At 46.6% G+C, this 22,221-nt stretch overlaps 1 protein-coding gene across 15 annotated transcripts in view; it reads right to left on the bottom strand.

Moving 5' to 3' along the window:
* SYNGAP1 (synaptic Ras GTPase activating protein 1) overlaps positions 1–22,221 on the bottom strand; it is a 562,775-nt gene that overhangs the window by 134,892 nt on the left and 405,662 nt on the right. For all 15 annotated transcript variants that reach the window (XM_077484719.1, XM_077484711.1, XM_077484717.1 and 12 more), the window contains 2 exons: positions 7,152–7,296; positions 4,399–4,543 (listed from right to left, as the gene is read on the bottom strand). In XM_077484719.1, the coding sequence (XP_077340845.1) occupies positions 4,399–4,543; positions 7,152–7,296 (290 nt within the window). The remainder of the gene's footprint in view (positions 1–4,398; positions 4,544–7,151; positions 7,297–22,221) is intronic.

Below are 22,221 nucleotides of genomic sequence, written 5' to 3'. Positions count from 1 at the left end.
GGCTGCCAACACGCTGCAATACCCTGTTGTGTTGAAGATCTAAGCTTGCTGATAGAACTTCTCCATCTGGCACACTAATAGGAGGGTTGGATGCCTTGTGTCCAGCTGCACTCTGTCGTTCCTTCCGCAGACCCCTACGTTATTACAGGACACGGTTGGAGAAAACCACCTTTGTCAAAAGTACAGTGGGGGAGGGGGGGGGGGCAGCACACGCAGGTAGAGTATACCATTTGTGTCTACCACTGGGAACAACCCTTGATGCTCCCAGCAGCGTTGAATGCTTAACATTTTTCAGCAAACCTGAATCTTAAAGGCAGTGGTGTTTGGTGGTGCGGGTGGCAGGACAAGTAAGTATTAACCACTTAAGGACTGAGCCTCTTTTTTAAACTTGTTGTTTACTAGTTAACATCTTTTTTTTTTGCTAGAAAATTACTTAGAACTCCCAATATTAAATATATTTTTTTCTAATACCCTAGAGAATAAAATGGCGGTCGTTGCAATACTTTCCGTCACAGCGGTCTTACAAGCACACTTTTTTTGGAAAAAATACACTTTTTTAAATAAAAAAATAAGACAACAGTAAAGTTAGCCCAATATTTCTTCATATTTTGAACGATAATGTCACGCCGAGTAAATTGATACCCAACATGTCACGCTTCAAAATTGCAGCCCCTTGTGGAATGGCGACAAACTTTTACCCTTAAAAATCTCCATAGGCGACGTTTAAAAATGTCTACAGGTTACCAGTTTTGAGTTACTCCCATGCTATGGAGCTGAGCGGGGGGCCAGCTTCCCCTCACTCAGCAGCCAGGCATCCACGAGAAAGGATGCGATCGTCTCCGCCGCTACTGGCAGGTCTGGTAAGCAGCGGAGATGACCGGAGCATGGCGGGAGGGGGGTGGGCACTTCTCTCGCCACCGATAAAAAGCGATCTCGTGGCGAATCCACCACGGAGACCACTTTTATCTTAAAGAGAAAACACACGGCGTTCCCGAAAATACCGGGGTTATGGCAGCTAGCTGCAGCCATAACAACAGAATTTAACGTCAAAGTACTGAGGTACGGGTACGTTGTTTTGCGTGAAGTGGTTAAAGTTTTGTTTTGTTTTTTCATTTAAAAATAACAAACATGTTATACTTACCTACTCTGCGAAGTGGTTTTGCACAGAGCAGCCCTGATCCTCCTCTTCTCGGGTCCCTATGAGGGCACCTGAGCCCGAGCCGCTGCTCTGTGTGTCCATTCAGACATGGAGCTGCGGCTCAGCCCTGCCCCCCTCTTTCCTCATTGGCTCACTGACTTTGACAGCAGCGGGAGCCAATGCCGCTCCGCTGCTGTCTCAGTCAATGAGATGGGACAGCCGAGACTCTAGTGCAACATTGCTGGATCAAGATGGGCTCATGAGGGAGGCTGCTGCACACAGAAGGTTTTTTTTATCTTAATGCATAGAATGCATTAGGATAAAGAAAAAACGCTGACTTTAGAACCACTTTGATTTTTCTTTGCATAGATGCCTTTTTTAATTTTTTTTTTTAAACATAGCAAGAGTCGCTAACCACTTAAAGACCAGGCCTTTTCCAACACTTTGATTTGATTTGTGTGAAAATCAGTATATTTGCAAAAAAAATTACTTAGAACCCTCAAACATTTGATATTTTTTTCAAGCAGAGGCCCTAGAGAATAAAATGGTAGGTGTTGTAATTTTTTTATGTCATGAATTGTAATGCACAAAAACACAATATAATACCCAAATGTTTGTTAAAAAATAAAAGATAATGTTACGCCAAGTAAATAGATACCAAGCGTGTCACACACTAAATAGCGCACGCCTGTGCAACGGCAACAACCTACGTACATTATTATCCATGGGCGACGCTTTAAAAGGCTTTAAAGGTTACCACTTTAGATTTACAGGAGGTCAGCTGATAGAATTATTGCTCTCAATCTGTCTGATGTTCAGAGTGATACTTCACATGTGTGGTGCAATCGCTGTTTACATATGCGTGTAGGACCGATGTATGAGTTTGCCTTTCTATGTGAGCACGGGGCATTTAAAAAAAAATTGTTTTATTATCTATTTCTTTTTACAATTATTATTTATTTTTGTTGTCAGTTTTTCAGGCGGACCTGATTGGACCCTCCAGTCTCTTCTATGGAGCGACGGAAGTCAGCAGACACATGTCCGCTGACACTTACTGCCGTCGGATCTGATCCTGTCTGCCAAACCAGACGGATGGTGCTCCTATTCCCCATTCGTCTGGCGGATTGGAGGACATCGGATGGAAAGAGACAGGTGGTCTGTTTCCATCCAAGAGCGGGACTGTGTCCGTGTCCCATCTGCATAGAGGAGCGGACACGGACCCGGCATCCACCTGCTCAGCGGAGATCAGCGGAGAGATCCCCCCTGCATTAGCAAGCAGATTCTGCTTAGCGGTGGCGCCTGTGTGAAAACTGTATTTTGAAACCGTTAAACCGGTGGGCTTAGTTCCGCTTTATGATTTATTGCTGTTCAGGGGCTCTGGGCTTCAGCAAAATGGCAGCCTTCAGCGAGAAGAAACAGGAGCAGTACCAGAGGCAATTTACAGCACACACTAATTGTGGTAGCATATGCTGTAATGTACGTTCCTTGCTAAAGAGCATTATTTTATATCAAGATATTATGGGTAAAGTTCTGCTTTACCTACTAGCTTTGGAAGCCTGATCTTAACACAAAATCACAACTAATTCAGTTGAGTCCACATTTTCCATCCCAAACTAAGCCCGGACGAAACATCATATAGTCCCTGAAACACACTGAGCCTAGGTTAAAACTGATGTGGGTTTAAAAATCGCGTGAATTCAGCTGAACTGGCACGATTTGAAACCCGTGTGTTAGTCCGACTTCAGGAGCGACTTCAGAGACATCTGGTTCCTGAACAGATGTCTATTGAAATAGCCCCCAAAGTCACCAAAAGTAGTGCAGGAACTACTTTTGGGAATCGGTGCGATGCCGCAACTTTGGCGTCGCACCAATTCGGCCAGTGCTGTTTTCGCCAATAGGCGCTGATTTGACACGTCAACACGCGTGTCAAAACGGCCTGATGTGAACGTGGGCTGAGAGAGATTTACTAAAACTAGTGCACACATAATCTAGTAACCAATCAGCTTTTACCTTCAGCTTGTTCAATCAAGCCCCCTTTCACATCAGCGCGATTTGACATGCGATTGGACAGGTCAAATCGCATGTCAAAGCGAAGCCTTTTGCCGGCAACGGCACTGTCTTTACGGCACCGCACCGATTTCCAAAAGTGGTTCCTGCGCTACGTTTGGCGACTTCGGGGAGGATCTCAATAGACATCTGTGCATGAACCCGCACAAATGTCTATCAAGTCAAATCCGAAGTCTGACTTAAATGCGGCTTTCAGATGAACTCGCACGATTTCAATGCCATGTTCAGTGTGAACGAGGGCTCAAACCTGGAGGCTGATTGGTTACTATGCACAGCTGCGCCACATTCTGTGTGCACCAGTTTTAGTAAATCTGCCCTATTGGCTTGTCACCATGAACTTCAATGACAAAGTAAATATCTTTTACCTACAAACCCTTTGGTGTGGTGCTCTTGTTTTCCTACATATCCCAGCAGCAGAAATCGAATGGAGTTTCTAATGCCGCGTACACACGACCAGACTTTTCGCCATCAAAGGTTCCGACGCAACGATTCCGGCGGACCATTCGATCGTGTGTGGGCTGCAGCGGACTTTTGATTTGCAAAAATCCAACAGACTTTAGAAATGGAACATGTTTCAAATTTTTCTGGCGGAACTCCACCGGACCCAGTTCCTACCGAGAAATCCGCTCGTGTGTATGCTAGTCCGACGGACAAAAAAACGACGCAAGGGCAGCTATTGGCTACTGGCTATGAACTTCCTTATTCTAGTCCGGTCGTAAGTCATCACGTTCGAATCCGTCGGACTTTGGTGTGATTGTGTGTGGCCAAGTCCGTTCATTCGGAAAGTCCGTCAGAACTCCGCCGAAAATGTCCGTCGGAAAGACCGTCGGACCTAGTCCCTCGAAAAGTCCGGTCGTGTTTACGCGGCATAACTTTTCCACATCCTGGAGTTACACATTAGGCTCACTATCAAGAATGTTGCTCCTCTTCACAAAAATGGCTGCTTCGTGGCTGACAGTTACACTTCAAACAGACAAAAAACAGAGGGAGAAGGCAATCAAGGACCAATGAGAGGAGAAGAATAGTTCTGGAGGTGACAACAAGAATATAGTCAGAATGGGAACACAGAGGGGTGGAAAGGAAATGGAAGGGAGGGGAAAGGGTGAAGAGATAAGTAATATGTAATGGAGAATGACTAACATATAATGTCTCATTCTTTTCCTGGCAATGACATCACATGACCAGACACTGACCAATGGGAGTTGAAGACTTTGCAAAGCGCAAGTTCGCAGCACATCCTGAGATTGGCCTGGTGATCGGGCAGGGCAGAAGGCGGACAACGCATGGGGTCAACCTCGCAGTCCTCCTCTGACTCGTACAGAGCCCGAATAAACTCACCTAAGGGGGAGAGATATAACAAGAACATGTGATCAGTGCAGGATAGCGAGAGAAGGAGGAATTAGAAAAACCAACAGACAACATACATACAGATTCTAAATCAACCCCCCCAAAAATCGCTCTCTCTGCTTTAGGTTGAATGGGTTGGATCTACACTTTTGATCTCTCTTTCTGGTTAAGCATGACCGCTGGGCTTTTTAGCTAAACTACTATTATCTACCAAGAAAATTTCCCACCAAAATACTTTATCATATGACCCTATTGTGCAAATATTAAATAGGAGAGGACCTGATTAAAAATTCAAACTCTACTTGCTGTCTACAGGCAATGGAGCAAATCTTCCCATGGTTTTCTTGGACTTGTGCAAAGAAGTTTCTGAGGATCATATCATGCCCCAGTATGTAAAAAATGTGCTTGCCAACCGCTGCACGCTGATATACATCGGCACAATGGCAGCGGAGGGCAAAAAAGCGTACCTGTATGCCCCCTTTAATTGGCGGGGTTAGCAGACACGCGCCCCTACCGCGTACAGCATGACCGTGGGACTCGCAAACTTAATGTCTGCCGGTGTCCTGGCGATGGTGTCACTAAGCCGCAAACAAGGCATTTTCCCCGTTCTGCCTAGTGACATGACAGGCATCTACTGCCCCCTGTCATCAGGAGCAGTGATCCCTGTCATGTGAGTGGTAGCCCATCCCCATCACAGTTAGAATCACTCCCTAGGACACGCTTAACCCCTTGATCGCCCCCTAGGGTTTAACCCCCTTCCCTGCCAGTGTCATTTACACAGTAACAGTGCATTTGTATAGCACTGATTGCTGTATAAATGACAATGGTCCCAAAATAGTGTCAAAAGTGTCCGATGTGTCCGTCATAATGTCGCAGTCACAATAAAAAACGCAGATTGCCGCCATTACTAATCAAAAAAAATTAATAATAAAAATGCCACAAAACTATCCCCTATTTTGTAGACACTATAAATATTGTGTAAAACCAATCAATATACGCTTAATGAGAGAGGGGAGAGAGAGGAGGGAGATAGAGAGGTAGGGAGAAAGAGCGAGAGGGTGGGGGTGAGGGAGAGAGGGGAGGGAGAGAGGGGGGAGAGAGAGGAGGGGGAGAGAGGGGGGAGAGAGAGGGGGGAGAGAGAGGGAGAGAGAGGAGGGAGAGAGGGGGGAGAGAGGGGTAGAGAAAGAGAGAGAGAGAAGGGGAGAGAGAAAGAGAGAGAGGGGGGAGAGAGGGGGAAGAAAGAGAGGGGGGAGAGAGAGAAGGGAGGGAGAGAGAGGGGGAGAGAGAGAAGGGGGGGGAGATAGAGGGGTAGAGAGAGGGGGTGGAGAGAGGGGGGAAAGGGGGTGGAGAGAGGGAGGCAGAAGGGGGGAGTGGCAGTGCAAAAGGTGGTGGGGGGGAGACGGGTTTTGTTCTGTGTGCAAAAGTTTCACTTACCAATTATGCCTCCCTCCTCTCAGGCTGGATCTCCTTTAGTTGGCTTATGCAGCTATAGCAGCTATTGGTTCATATCTCCCACCTAGATTCCCACAAAACCCTGTTCACGGCTCATTGCAGGCATTGCATGAAGGGTGGGATTGTGGGCGGGGTTAGGCGGACACAAATGGGAGGCGGAGTGTGGCATTGGACAGCTGGTGGAGTGAGGGAGGGTCTGGGAGAATGGACAGGACCGACCGGACACTGAGCACCTGCAACCGACTCCCGAGCAAGATGGCTCTCCTAGTGACAAGTCAGGCAGAGTCCCGCTATCTGCCCTTGGTAATTAATTTCGAGGCAGAGCAGAGATCGGGCACTGGCCGCCTGCATCTGCGATAGGAGATAAAAAGTGCCATGGCTCCTACCTCCTCTGATCCCACACAGACATGCAGTGCATACTTATGGTAGCACCGGCCCTGGTGTCACCCCTCTCCTCCTCTCCTCTCCGCCCCCCCTCCCCTCCCTAGCAACGCCACTGGTCACTGTACTAATGACACTGGCTGGAAGAGTTAAAAGCTCGGGGTAATCAAGGGGTTAAGTGAGTGCCTAACAAGTGTTAATTTGTGTAATATGGGCTGATTTTTACTAAAAATCTCTTTATTCCTTCTCCCTTTTTATTGGTTTAAGTAATTTTCTTTTGTTATAAAAGTATATGTGAACCTTGTAAAGCAACCCATTCTGTTAAAAATAGAAATTTAAGGCAACCATAGCTATAAATTATTATTTTTCTTTTTTTTATTATAAAATAATACATGACCTCTGTTCGCGGTTGCAGAAGAGGCTTAGAAAGGGGGTGGGGGGTGAAAAAAACGCAGTACACTGATGTTTCCAGAAAATATCTGTGTGTGTAAAAGGGGGGGGGGCAGCACAAGTCTGATGATTGGAGGACAGGCAGGCTGTTCTCCCAGTACAGCCAGAAAACTGACCACACAGAGATGGATGTGCTCTAATGCATAGCGTGGTCAGTTTGAACAACATACACATATCAAGAATATAAAATGTTGGAGTAAGATTCTTTAGGACACTGCAGTTTGCAACAAATTTATCACAGGAGGTCTAGCTGGCCACCAAAATGGGCAGTGTGTCTAGGCTCCTCTAAACAAGCAGCGCACAGTGGATACATTACCAATGGCTTCCTTGAGGTATCTCTGTCCTATCAGTTTCAGATACTCCTCTATGGCTTTAGTTGCAAGTGTGTTCTCACGGAGAATAAGGTGCTCTCTATCAAGGAAGCGATCAACCTCTGTCATAGCCATATCCGAGAGGAAGTCCTGAGAAGAAAGAGATATAGGAGTAACAGAAAGTGGCAAAAATAAGTACAATGCTTAGTTAGTGTATTCTGTGGAACCCCTTGGATAACAGGCCCAGACCATACATCCATCAGCCATAAGATTATGAACACCGACAGGTAGAGTAAATAACATCAATTATCTCGTCACAATGGCATCTGAAAGTGGGTTGGATATATTAGGCTGTAGGTGAACATATTTTCCCTGAAGTTGATGCGTTGAAAGCAGGAAAAATGGGCAAGCATAAGGATTTGAGTGACTTTGACAAGGGACAAATTGTAATGGATAGATGACTGGGTCAGAGCATATCCAAAACTGCAGCTCTTGCGGGATGTTCCCAGACTTCAGTTATCAGGACTCAGGACCTACCAAAAGTGGTCCAAGGAAAGAAAACTGGTGAACTGGTAACAGGGTCATGGGCGGCCAAGGTTTATTGATGCACGTGGGGAGTGAAGGCTGGACTGTGTTGTCTGATTGAATAGAAAAGCTACTCTAGCTCTTCTATTGCTAAAAAATGTTTATGCTGGTTCCAATAAAAATGTGTCAGAACACATAGTGCATCGCAGTATGGGGCGTATGGGACCTATGGGGCAGCATCTGGTTAGGACTGGTTAGGATCCCACCACTGACCCCTGAAAAAATTATTTGGTCATTTGGTGGATGGGGGATTATGGTGTGGGGTTGCTTTTCAGGGGTTGGGCTTGGCCCCTTAGTTCCAATGAAGAGAACTCTTAAGACATCAGCATACCAATACATCTTGGACAATTTCATGCTCTCACCTTTGTGGGAACAGTTTGGGGATGGCCCCTTCCTGTTCCAACATGAGGTCCATAAAGACAAGGATGAGTGAGTTTGGGGTAGAGGAACTTGGCTGGCCTGCAAAGAGTCCTGATCTCAACCCCGATAGAAGACCTTTGGGATGAATTAGATCGGAGAATGCGAGCCAGGCCTCCTTGTCCACATCAGTGCCGATCTCAAAAAATGGGCTTCTGGAAGAATGGTCAAACATTCCCATAGACCAGGGATCCTTAAACTATGCACTTCCAGCTGTTGCGGACCTACGCATCCCATGAGGCATTGTAAAACTCTGACATTCACAGACATGACTAGGCATGTAGTTTCTGAACAACTGGAGGGCCATAGTTTGAAGACCCCTGCCATAGACACACTCCTAAACCTTGTGGACAGCCTTCCCAGAAGAGTTGAATCTGGTATAGCTGCAAAGGGCGGGCCAACTCAATATTGAAACCTACGAACTAAGACTGGGATGCCAAAGTTCATGTGTATACAACCTCCATTTTCATAGTCTTACCTCCACTTTCCTTTTACAGCAGCTGTGCAGGGAGTCTAAAAATGAGTGAGCAGTTCAGTAGCCACCAGAGTTAGCCCTTGTACACACGGTCGGAGATTCCGACGGAATGTGTCCGATCGGAGCATTTTGTCGGATATTCCGACTGTGTGTGGTCTGCATCGGACTGTTTCCGTCGGAATATCCGTCGGACCAAATTTTCCAACTTGCCCCAAATATTTTCCGACAAAATGCTCCGATCGGACATACTCCGATCATGTGTAGAGAATTCCTATCGGACAAAGTGCCACGCATGCTCAGATCAAATTCCTACATCAAAGCTATTGGCTACTAGCCTGAACGTAGTCCCGTCGTAACGAAATAACGTCATCACGTTCTGAACGATCGGATTTTCCGACAACTTTGTCCGACCGTGTGTATGCAACAGTTTCGGACAAAATCCGTCGGACAAAATCCGACGGATTTGGTTGTCGGAATCTCTGATCGTGTGTACAAGGGCTAAGACTCAATGCACATAGTAATGTAACAGGACTGGTCAGATACGTCCATACCCCTTCTCTACAGTACAAGTCCGTGTGAGGACACCTCTATTAAGGAGTGCAAAGGGCACTACAAGTTGAGACCTAAATGCTGCATTTTTACTGAGAAAAAGAACATTTCCTAACACACATTAGCCACAAATTATAACATGCTAGTGTACAGGACTATAAAGAGAGGGGAAAAAAGTGCAAGGATTCAATTAGGCTTTTTATAGGATTTGGACAAAAGATAAGGCCACTGTATATCACCTGGCCTGGTAAAGTACAGGTATGTTCAGGCACTATAAGGTCTTTGCATTATATCAGTAATGATAATGTTTACATATAGTATTGGTGAACGTGGCAGATGCAATTTAGGAAAAATCTGTTGAGATAAAATTTAAGAGCTGCCTCTGCTCTCAACTCCACAACTTTTTGTAAAGGTACAAGTTCCAGTATTGTAAACTTCACTATTTCCTAAATCACTTACTCAAAACAAATGCAGCAAGAAAAGCCAGACCTTCCAATATGTTTACCTGCTCCAAATCAGTGGCTCATTATATAGTGGAAAGTGAAAAACAAGAATAATACATAAACTCTATCCATTCAACAAGTACAGAAACCTAATCATAAAACAATGGTCTTGGCTGCATGCATTTCCAAATTAACATTTAGGGAACAGCGATCACAGGTCAATTGGCTTCTGTATAAATCACACAAATAGGAAACATAAGGGGAATACAAAGACACTGAATTTCAAAAGAGCCAACTCCCCTAAACTACGAACCTTACTAGAAGGCATAAATTGGGATAAAATCTTAGGAACAAAGAACGCGGAGGAGAGATGGGTTTGCTTTAAGAGCATATTAACCACTTCAGCCCGGACCATTTTGCTGCTCCTAAATCCTATTTCTTAACCTTTAAACCTAATTCTGACCTGTCCTAACCCTAACCCCAACTCCTAAATCCTAACCCTTAACCTTTAACCACTTTCAGACTGGACCATTTTGCTGGCTTAAGACCAGACCACTTTTTGCGATTCGGCACTGCGTCGCTTTAACTGACAATTGCGCGGTCGTGCGACGTGGCTCCCAAACAAAATTTACGTCCTTTTTTTCCCACAAATAGAGGTTTCTTTTGGTGGTATTTGATCACCCCTGCGGTTTTTATTTTTTGCGCTATAAACAAAAATAGAGCGACAATTTTGAAAAAAACACATTATTTTTTACTTTTTGTTATAATAAATATCCCCCAAAAATATATAAAAAAAAAATGTTTCCCTCAGTTTAGGCCGATACGTATTCTTCTACATATTTTTGGTAAAAAAAAAATCGCAATAAGCTATTGATTGGTTTGCGCAAAAGTTATAGCGTTTACAAAATAGGGGATCGTTTTATGGCATTTTTATTAATAATTTTTTTTTTTACTAGTAATGGCGACGATCAGTGATTTTTATTGTGACTGCGACATTATGGCGGACACATCTGACATTTTTGACACATTTTTGGGACCATTGTCATTTATACAGCAATCACTGCTATACAAATGCAGTGATTCCTGTGTAAATGACACTGGCAGTGAAGGGGTTAACCAGTGGGTGGCAGTGTAGGGGTTAAGTGTTCCTAGGGGGCGTGTTACTAACTGTTGGGGGCTGGGCTTCTGTTAGTGAACACTGATTTCTGCTTCAAATCACATGGAGCAGAGATCAGCATCACTTGTTGCTAGGCAGAACGGGGAGATGCTGTTTACAACGGCATCTCCCATTTCAGCTGCCCCATGAGACGATCGCGGGTATACCCACAGCGATCGAGTCCGCGGGACCCGTGACCGGACTCACGGGGGTCCGGACCGGCACACGAGCGCGGTAAATTTAAAGGGACATACAGGTACGCCCATTTGCCTGCCCGTGTCATTCTGCCGACGTACATCGGCGTGCGCTGGTCGGGAAGTGGTTAAGTAAGGGTATTAGCCAATGCATCCCATTGGGTAATAAATTTAAAAGAGCGAACAAAAGTCCTGGATGGCAAAAGCAGTCATTGCAAAGAACATTTTACTGTACATTATGAGATCACATACAGCATACTCAATAATATAAAGTCCATACACAAGATCACATAATCGCAAGGCATGCTAAAAACCACATATACATATTGACCACATGGTACGTTGACATATCATGGGGTGAAGACAAGTCCTACACAACATAGGCCACAGGAAGGGCTGGATGGTATTTAAAAGTCTTGAGTGTAACAATGTAAAAAACATATAAAATCATCTGTATGGACATCATGCATCTATGTAGGACCGACGCGTTTCGTTGGGGTATATCAACTCTTCAGGGGCGAATGCAATGGTGATGTCAACTATATATATATGGGCAGAGGATCGGAGCTGGTTGAGATGTGTGCCATGGGAGCTGAGGTAGAGACACGTGGGCAAGCCGGGAGCACTGTGGATTCCCCAAAGACAATGTGCAAGTATAGGTGACAGTGAGCTAACACTTCTTGTTGGTTCACATAGAACTGGGAACCAAGATCACAAGTAAATTCTTGCATGTAAGGTGCTACCAGGAAGTCTGTCAAACTTTTCCCCGAGCAAACAGGATTCTGTTGGCACTGTGGCATACACCTGGGTACCATCTTGCACATTTTCTGGGAATGTCCCAATCTCCAATCTTTCTGGAAACCTGTCCTTCAACTTATACACAAATTTACAGACACCTCCCTACACAACGACCCAGCCAAAGTCCTACTAAATCACAGCCCTTTATCAAGGAAACAATATCACAAGTTCCTCCTCAAACACCCTCTTAATACGGCACAGGCTTGCATCCCATGTATGTGGAAACAACAGTCTGAACCAACAGTGGTCCAATGGCTCATGAGAGTGAATGACATTGAACAAATGGAAGACCTGACTTCTGCTCTTTGGGATGAATCTGAGGAATGCAAGACCAGATGGTTCTACTGGGATCTCTTTTGCTTCTCTGTTGAATTCCTCCAATACTCATAACCTGTGCCAATCACCTGTGACTGATACAGCCGGTGGTGTCGGGAGGGGGGCTTACACGGCTATAGCCATAAGTAGGCCCCCAAAAAGTCCCAGGTTTTGAATTGCCCATTGAGCATTATTAGCCCCAAGTCCTGGGGTTGGCTGGGAACTTGGGGCTATAGCTGGGGCCGGCTGGGCCAGGGGGGCAGAGATGCAATTGCCTCCTGGGCTGCTCTGATGAGTCTACTGCTTGGGTGGCAACATGGCCGGACTAATATGGGGGCAGGAACATTCCTTCATCCAGTGCTGCGACTCTGCAATGTGGTGTGTACCTGTCACAGGGCTGGGAGTGCGTTTCTGTCTTACTGTCAGGGCTGGCTTAGCCCTTCCTCATCTGGGCTGGCCGCTCAGCTGTCAGCTAATTGCCAGCTCTCTTCTCTTTCCACAGTTACCAGCTGTTCCCGATGATGCTCGTCTGACCTGCCTATTTAAAGCCTTCCAGCTCACTTTTTCCTTTGCCTTCGCGTTGGTCACATCACAAGGAACCATCTCCTGCTGTTTGTTTCAATACTGGCTTGCTGACATTCCTCCTGGCTTCTTATCCTGCTTGCGGTTGCTCTCCTTGGATCCCTGACTTCTGGCCTGGCTGATTACCCGATCTGGTTAATGAACTTTGGACTGGCTAACTACCCGATCTGGCTACTGGACTCTGGCTATGCTTGACTACGCTTTTTTCTATTTACCTTTTATTTTTATTAATAAACAAGTGTGATTTGATTGTACTTCTGTCTCAGTCTGTTTCATGGTTTCTGACACTTAGAGCCGGTTCACACAGGGGCAACTCAGATCCGACTTCAGGTCGCCCCTAGTCGCCTCAGGTCGGATAATGTCCCCGTCCATTATGATGTCACAGTCCCAGAGGATGCTGGGACTGTGACATCATAATGGGCGGGGACATCATCCGGTGATGTCCCTATATAAGTCGCTGCACGCCGCGTGTTCTGTCATAGTGAGCGGAGACAGCGACGAGGCAACATCTCCTGAAGAGAAGAACAGAAGACAGCGGCAGCGGCGACAGAAGACCGGGCCACCGCTTGTAAAAGAGCTAGAAGAAGGCGCGGTGGCCCGGCAAGAAAAACCGAAGAGGGGGACAAGACCCCCGAAGAGGGGGACAAGACCCCCAAAGTCGGAAAAAGAGGGCGGCGGCGAAGAAGAAAGCAGGGCTCCTCCGCTAGTGAAAGAGCTAGCAAAAGAGCAGAAGATAGCGGGGGAGTCCGGCGAGAAGACCCCCGAAGACGGAAGACCCCCGGAGCTGTGCAATAAACTATTTTAACCCTTGTGTGTTGTGTTTTTTTTGTACATTTTTTTTCACAGGTGAATGGGTAGGGGTACATTGTAGGGGGTTCCCCTTAGAATCCATACCAGACCTAAAGGCTTGGTATGCTCTCGGAGGGGGAACCCACACCAAATTTTTTAAATAAATTTGGCGTGGAGTTCCCCCTTCAGAGCTCATTCTCTGATTGGCCACGGCAAAAGTCGCCTGGCCTGGGGCGACTTAAAGTCGCGTTGTAAGTCGCCCCAGGTCGTGTTCAACTCGTCTCCAAGTTGCCTCACAAAGTCGTCCTTGAAGTCGTGTCGCCCCTGTGCGAACCTGCTCTTACGGAGTCCAGCCAGGACAGCCTCCTCCATACGAGTGGGAGAGGGTGGATCAGCTCTGCCTCCTCCCGCCCCTCTCTCCCTGTGCCCGCCGACACTCTGGGCAGCCCGTGTTCTGTGTCTGTGAAGTGGTCGTGTGCATGGGAAAGTTAAAACTGAGAAGACGGCAGCCACATCCTGAACATGAAGCCAGTGAGCCTCCTGGGCTCTTCTAACTGAGTTAGTGAGCTGTGACCAGACTCTCCCCACTCCTCCCTCTCTTTCTGCTCTCTCTCTCTCCAAAATCCCTCTCTTTCCCTATTTGCAGCTAAATACATTTCTTTCAGCAGGCTTTGACAGTACCTGGTCCTAGCATGTAGTGGGCTCTCACTGGTGTGATGCAGTGCTGGTGTCCTCGTAGTCTTCCTGCATGTTCCCCCGGTCCCATAAGCCCCATACACACGATCGGACTTTGTACAAACTTTCCCTTGGATTTTTGTACAAAGGGCGTTGGCCGTAAGTTTGTACTGCATACACACGATCAGACTTTTTCGGCAACAAACACGGACGTAGTGACGTTTCAACGTACTGACGACACTTCAAAAGAGGACGTTCAATTACTAAAGGCTCCACCTTTGTTCAACTTCTGTATTGTTGTCTGATCTTTTGCATTGGTTCTGAGCATGCGTATTTGTACAAAAGTCCGATGGTTTTTGTGTACACACGATCGGATTTTGCTCCATCGGACTTATGTTGTCAAAAAGTTTGTCCGTTCGCACAGCCAACAAAAGTCAGATAAAAACCGAAAAAGTTTGTCTGATGGAGTGTACACACGGTCGGATGTTGCCTCAAAACAGCTACTTTGCATGTTTGTTGTCAAAATGTCCGATCGTGTGTACGGGCCTTTAGACTTCTTTGAGGTTGCACATTTTTACCACATGTTCTGAAAGTCCACATAAAGTCCTTACATGTGCTGTATCTTTGGTGTGCTTTCAGAAAACGCAGCAAAAACACACAAACTAAAAAAAAAAAAGTCTATGGGACCGCTGCTAAGGAAAACCGCCAGTACACCAGCACTGTGACCAAACCGCAGCACACCAGTGTGAGCCCAAAGGATTGCCCAGCAGGCATTCCAATGAAAAGTAACCCATGCTTAAGTCACTTTTCAGATGCATTTGACAGGCAGAGGGCAGGTTATATCACATTTCCTCCCTGCCTGTTTTAAACTCCTAAATGCTGATCCCTGCAGGGGATTATCAAATTTACCTTCGGGCTGAAGCACCTGCACCTTTTTCCCTTTTTCCCACCTAGCAACACCCCTGGATACAGCCCAGTCGGTGACGTTTACTCTTGCGCCCACTTTCCCCCTTCTAGTTCCTTTACCCCGACTCCCACCCCCACTTTTTTATTTTTCTCTTTCTTTCTTCTATCCTCCTTCCTACCTCTTTCTTTTTCCTCAATTTTTTCTTCCCTCTTTCATATTTGCTTAAATAAAAATCAGAGTTCACAGACCTCAGCAGGATCCCCAACACTTGACTTCCCCCCACAACTTTGTAGCTCCTCCAGGGGGTGAGAGAGACTTTTCTTCCTGTGCAGGGTTGTTCCCGGAGCTGCCCCCCCCCCCCCCCCCGGGCTCTGTTTGCCCCTCTTTGTACACTATATTTTAGACACTCATATTTGTGCTTAGACTGTTTTTATCTTAGATGTTGAAGGTTATATTTATATATTGGATGTGACTAAAGTTGAATACACACTATACGACTTTTGTTGTTCGATTTCCTTTATATTTGCACACAGCTGCAAGGGCCGGTCTGCAGGGGCGGACTGACAACTCATGGGGCCCCCGGGCAATAGAAGATTATGGGGCCCCCAGGCAATCAGAGATTATGGGGCCACACAGTATACACACGCACAGTATACAATCACACAGTATACACAGACATGTTTCTATTGGCTGAGAAGGTACTGGAGAGGTGGGGCAGCTATAATCTTGGGATTTTTAAACCAAAAGGATGTCGGTAATGCCGTGTACACACGAGCGAATTGTCCGGCGTACTTAGTCCGCCGAAACGCATTTCAGCGGACAATTAGATCGTGTGTGGGCTTCAGCGGACTTTTCCAGCGTAAAGTCCGGCGGACTTAGAAAGTAGTTTTGCACTCCAATCTTCCCGTCGGACTTGGGTTTCAGCGGACAATACATTCGTCAGTATGCTAGTCCGGCGGACTAAGAATGACGCATGCTCAGAAGCAAGTACGAAAAGGAAGCTATTGGCTACTGGCTATTGAACTTCCTTTTTCTAGTCCCGTCATACGTGCTGTACGTCATCGCGCTAGAAATCGCCGGGCTTTTCGGAGTGTCCGTGTGTGGCCAAGTCCGTTTGTTAGAAAGTCCGCCGGACTATCCGCTGGATTGTTTGCCGGACTAAGTACGCCGGACAATTCGCTCGTGTGTACGCGGCATAAGGGACATTTCAATGACAGATGTAAAAAAAACACACATTTTTTACATACTGTCCCTGGTTTTACTGAGGCTGGCAACCCTGATGGGGCCCCCTAGTGGCATGGGGCCCTCGGGCAGTGCCCAAGTAACTCAATGGTCAGTCCGCCCCTGTCGGCCTGATTGTATACTCATTAGAAGTGTTTAGGTTTGACCTCTGTAGACATGTCACTGGAGAAGTGATCGAGGGGGTGTACATCTCACCTAGGTTGCTACACAGTGTGAGATGGTAAATCCAGGATGGATCAGTTTCTCAGCAGCGATATGCTGTTGAGTGGTTAAGTAATTTTGCCGGGCCTGGGTTTATATGGAATGGCAGGTAGGTTTGGTAGAGGGACCTGTCATTCCACATCCCCCGATCCAGTTCTGGGTTTGGGATCAGGTGAGCTTTGATCCTAATTAGCCTGGGAAGGTAAAGGCTCTGCAGAGTCTGCAGGTGATTGCTCCCAGCCAGGGAATGAACAGCCTGTATGTTGAAGGAAGCTGCAAGCACAGACACTGCTGGAGCTAAAACCCACCCTGCGATATCCAGACGAAAAGACGCTGTCTTTATAAATGTCAGATAGGTGAGAAGAACCTGTTAGTAAGCGCCCAGCCGGGCTAGGTCTTTTGTTTATTTTGTTGTACTTAGAAAGCACGGTGTTGCTGTATGTTTTGTTTGCTGGACTGTTTGTACCACGAATAAACGCCAAGATCTGCTTCATATATTCCAAGTCTGCTGTGAACTGTGTCCAAACACACCCTACCCCGGGAAGATCCCTTACAATTGGTGGAGAATGCGGGCAACAGACGGTTGCTAGGGGCAACGGTGTGGACAGACTTGGCTACAGCTGCTTATGTCCTGGGTGAAAGCTGCATCTAAACTCCAAGAACAGTCCAGCAACATGGAGGAGATGCTGAAGCAGTTTATGCAAGTGAGTTTGCAACAACAGCAGGCTCAGACAGAGGCCAATAAACGACATGAACAGTCCATGGCTGCACAACAGCAGATGATGGCTGCACAACAACAACTTCTCGAGCACCTGATAGCAAATCGAGAGGCGCCTGTGGTTGCTAATCCACCCACAGTGGAGGGAGCCGCTCCAGAAATTTTTTTTGGGAGAAGGACTGTGCAGAAAGCGCTGCAAAAGATGACTGCTGAGGACGATGTTGAGGCCTTTCTAACAATATTTGAGCGCGTGGCTGAGCGAGAGAAGTTACCAGCCTCTGAATGGGCAGAGGTAATTGCGCCCTATTTAACAGGTGAACCTCAAAAGGCCTACTATGACCTCAGTGAGCAAGAGGTCAAGGACTATACTCGGCTAAAAGCGGAGATACTTGCCCGACTAGGAGTTACTACTGCGGTCCGTGCCCGGAGGGTACGCAACTGGAGCTACAGTCTGGACCAATCAGCGAGGTCCCAGATGTATGACCTAATCCATTTGGCAAGAAAGTGGTTGGAGCCAGACACTTCTACTCCTGCACAAATCCTAGAGAAGATCGTGATGGATCGCTACCTCCGAGCACTTCCTACTGACCTGCAACGCTGGGTGGGACAAGGTGATCCTAAGGATGCAAACGAACTTGTCAACCTTGTGGAGAGGTTCCAGGCGACTGAGGACTACCTCCGTGATGTTCCTGCAGCATCTTCACCTCCCCGGAGCGCCAGACCTGTGCCGTCAGCTGGTAAGAGACTTCCATCTATTGGGGGAGTGTGGAGGGCTGCTGATGGAGGGATAAGGGCTCAAGTGGTGTCTCAGGGACAAAAGACTGGTGATGGTCCCGGGTGGCTAAGGGGCTCTAAAAAGGACTCCTTGCCAAGGAGACCAGCCCCTATCCAGTGTTGGAGATGCCATGAGGCGGGACACGTGTCTGCCCATTGCCCTCTTACCTCTGAACCCATGGAATGTGACGCTAGCCGGCGCCAGTCGCTATTTGCGGAACCATCTTGTGCTGCAGTTCCTGGACTAGAGACTGAACCGCAAATCTGCAACATCACAATCAATGACTTTCCTGTTAAAGCGTTAATGGACTCAGGAAGCCTCGTAACCTTGGTGCATGCTAGCCTGGTGGCTGGGGACTTAGAGCCTAACAAGCATATGAGTGTTGTGTGCATACATGGTGATACAAAAGTGTACCCTATAGTGCGGGCTAAAGTCGGGACTAAACAAGGCACCGTACAATATGAAGTGGGTGTGGTTAAAAACCTCATGCATGATGTAATATTGGGCCGCGATTTTCCGTTATTCTGGGCTCTCTGGGAAAAAAGAGAAATCCCCAAAAGGAGTGAGGATACCTCTAAGGAGGTTGCCTTGTCCGCTGTGAATGATAAAAGTATGCAGGATGAAAATGATTGTTTTCCTTTGCAGGTCCTGGTTGGGGAGGAGGATCCTCCCACTGAGCAAAATATACTAGACTTAGAGGTGTCTAGGGATAATTTTGGGGCTGCACAATTACAGGACCCCACTCTCAAAAATGCGAGAGAGCAGGTTACTGTTATGAATGGGGTACCTCAGGAACCAGATGCTGAAAAAAGATTTCCACATTTTTCGGTGACTAATGATCTTTTCTATAGAGTCAATAAGATTAAGGATGAGATTGTGGAACAGCTTCTGGTACCTAAGCCGTACCGGCGTCAGGTGCTTGACATGGCTCATAACCATGTTCTTGGGGGACACTTGGGGACTGACAAAACGAGAGAGAGGGTTCTCCAGAGATTTTTTTGGCCTGCCATATATGATGACATTAAAAAATACTGTGAGTCGTGCCCCACATGTCAGGTTAATGCCCCAGTGTCTCATTTTCGCAGTCCTTTGGTTTCGCTCCCTATTATAGAGGTGCCTTTTGAGCGTATTGCCATGGATTTAGTGGGTCCCATTGTAAAGTCAGCTAGAGGACACCAGTATATTTTGGTAGTCATGGATTATGCGACCCGCTATCCTGAGGCTGTACCCTTAAGAAACACTGCATCTAAAACAATTGCACGTGAGTTGTTTTATATGTTCTCTAGGACTGGGATCCCCAAAGAAATCCTAACTGACCAAGGTACGCCATTTATGTCGAAAGTAATGAAGGAGTTATGCAAACTATTTAAAATCTCACACATCCGTACCTCTGTATACCACCCCCAGACGGACGGATTGGTGGAGAGATTTAATAAAACTTTGAAACATATGTTGAAGAAAGTGGTGGAAAAAGATGGTCGTGACTGGGATCATTTATTACCCTACCTCATGTTTGCTATTAGGGAAGTGCCCCAAGCGTCCACCGGGTTCTCACCATTCGAGTTGGTCTATGGTCGTCACCCTAGGGGTCTACTGGACATCGCAAAAGAGACATGGGAGAATGAGTCCACCCCATACAAGAGTGTTATTGAACATGTAGCACAAATGCAGGACCGTATAGCCACTGTAATGCCCCTCGTAAGGGAACACCTCCAGAGGGCTCAAGAGGCCCAAAGTAGGATTTACAACCGGTCCGCAAGAATCAGGACATTCAACCCAGGCGATAGGGTCCTTATACTAGTCCCCACTGTTGAGAGTAAATTCTTGGCGAAGTGGCAAGGTCCTTATGAAATTGTTGAAAAGATCAGTGAGGTGAACTACAAGGTGCACCAACCAGGTAGAAGGAAGCCTTTCCAAGTTTATCACATAAACTTGATCAAGCCCTGGAAAGACAGGGAATCCTTGGTGGCGACAAATACTGTTAATAATTTGTCACAACCAATCCCTCCAGTCAAGGTAGGTGATACTCTATCAGTGTCACAGAAACAGGAGGCTCAGGAATTTCTACAGAAAAACAAAAACAAGTTCTCTGACCTCCCAGGGCGTACACACCTCATCCATCATCACATTGAAACTGAGCCTAGAAGCAGAGTAAACCTTAAGCCCTATAGGATACCGGAGGCACGTAGGGAAGCCGTATCTGCCGAGGTAAAACGTATGCTTGCTCTGGGGGTAATTGAGGTGTCCCAGAGTGAATGGTCCAGCCCAATTGTGCTAATCCCAAAGCCCAATGGAACTTGGAGGTTCTGTAACGATTTCAGAAAGTTGAATGAGATCTCCAAGTTCGATGCGTATCCTATGCCCAGGGTAGATGAGTTAATTGAGAAGTTGGGTAACGCCAGGTACATAACCACCCTCGATCTCACAAAGGGCTACTGGCAGATTCCACTGTCTGCTGAGGCTAAAGAGAAAACGGCATTCTCTACCCCTGATGGACTATTCCAGTATGTAGTGATGCCATTCGGGTTACATGGAGCGCCTGCAACCTTCCAGAGGTTGATGGACTTAATTCTGCGACCACATCGTGATTACTCAGCTGCCTACCTCGATGATGTGGTCATTTTTAGCCCTGATTGGGAAAGTCACCTCTGTAAGGTACAGGCCGTGTTGGATGCCATAAGTGATGCGGGGTTGACCATAAATGCCGAGAAGTGTGCTCTAGCCCTAGAAGAGGCCAAATATCTGGGCTACATTATTGGGAGAGGGTTGATTAAGCCACAGCTAAATAAGATTGAGGCAATACAGAATTGGCCTAGACCCCTGACAAGGAAACAGGTTAGAGCTTTCCTGGGTATTACGGGGTATTACCGTAGATTTGTGCCGAACTTTGCCTCAGTTGCTGCTCCACTAACTGACTTGACAAAGGGCGGAAAGACAGCAATGGTCACGTGGACCCCAGAGGCCGAGAAGGCTTTCCAAAGCCTTAAGTCTGCCTTGTGCCAACCACCTGTGTTAATCACCCCCGATTTCAGGCGAGAATTTCTGGTCCAGACAGATGCCTCTAACACAGGCTTAGGTGCAGTACTCTCACAAGTAGTGAATGGTGAGGAGCATCCAGTGACGTACTTGAGTAGGAAACTAACCCCGGCCGAGAAAAATTATGCCATTGTGGAGCGAGAATGTTTGGCAGTAAAGTGGGCTCTAGAAGCTTTAAAGTATTACTTGCTAGGCAGGAAATTCAAGTTGGTGACAGACCATGCCCCCCTAACATGGATGAAGTTAAACAAGGAGAGAAATGCAAGAGTGACTAGATGGTTTCTCTCCCTACAAAACTTTAATTTCACTGTGGAACACAGGCCAGGGAAATTACAGGCAAATGCTGACGCATTGTCAAGGGTAAGTTGTCTGTGGGGACAAAAGGCTCAGCCCTCCGGTCTGAAAAAGAGGGGGGGGATATGTAGACATGTCACTGGAGAAGTGATCGAGGGGGTGTACATCTCACCTAGGTTGCTACACAGTGTGAGATGGTAAATCCAGGATGGATCAGTTTCTCAGCAGCGATATGCTGTTGAGTGGTTAAGTAATTTTGCCGGGCCTGGGTTTATATGGAATGGCAGGTAGGTTTGGTAGAGGGACCTGTCATTCCACATCCCCCGATCCAGTTCTGGGTTTGGGATCAGGTGAGCTTTGATCCTAATTAGCCTGGGAAGGTAAAGGCTCTGCAGAGTCTGCAGGTGATTGCTCCCAGCCAGGGAATGAACAGCCTGTATGTTGAAGGAAGCTGCAAGCACAGACACTGCTGGAGCTAAAACCCACCCTGCGATATCCAGACGAAAAGACGCTGTCTTTATAAATGTCAGATAGGTGAGAAGAACCTGTTAGTAAGCGCCCAGCCGGGCTAGGTCTTTTGTTTATTTTGTTGTACTTAGAAAGCACGGTGTTGCTGTATGTTTTGTTTGCTGGACTGTTTGTACCACGAATAAACGCCAAGATCTGCTTCATATATTCCAAGTCTGCTGTGAACTGTGTCCAAACACACCCTACCCCGGGAAGATCCCTTACACCTCATATTATATTGTTTTCGTAAATCTAAAGGAAAAAATCTAAAGAAAATCGTATAGTGTGTATCCAGCTTTAAACACTTCATATCGATTGTTATCTATATGAACTCTACATTTTATTGAATATGTTGCTTTCCTTTAAATAAAAAAAATGAAATACCATGCACATACGGGAGGTGGAGGTTTTTGTCAT

The sequence above is a fragment of the Lithobates pipiens genome, unplaced genomic scaffold (assembly GCF_037356315.1).
Source record: "Lithobates pipiens isolate NorthernLeopardFrog02 unplaced genomic scaffold, aLitPip1_a1.2 Scaffold_1, whole genome shotgun sequence".
Taxonomy (NCBI): Eukaryota; Metazoa; Chordata; class Amphibia; order Anura; family Ranidae; genus Lithobates; species Lithobates pipiens.
This window is presented reverse-complemented; position numbering and strand designations above follow the sequence as displayed.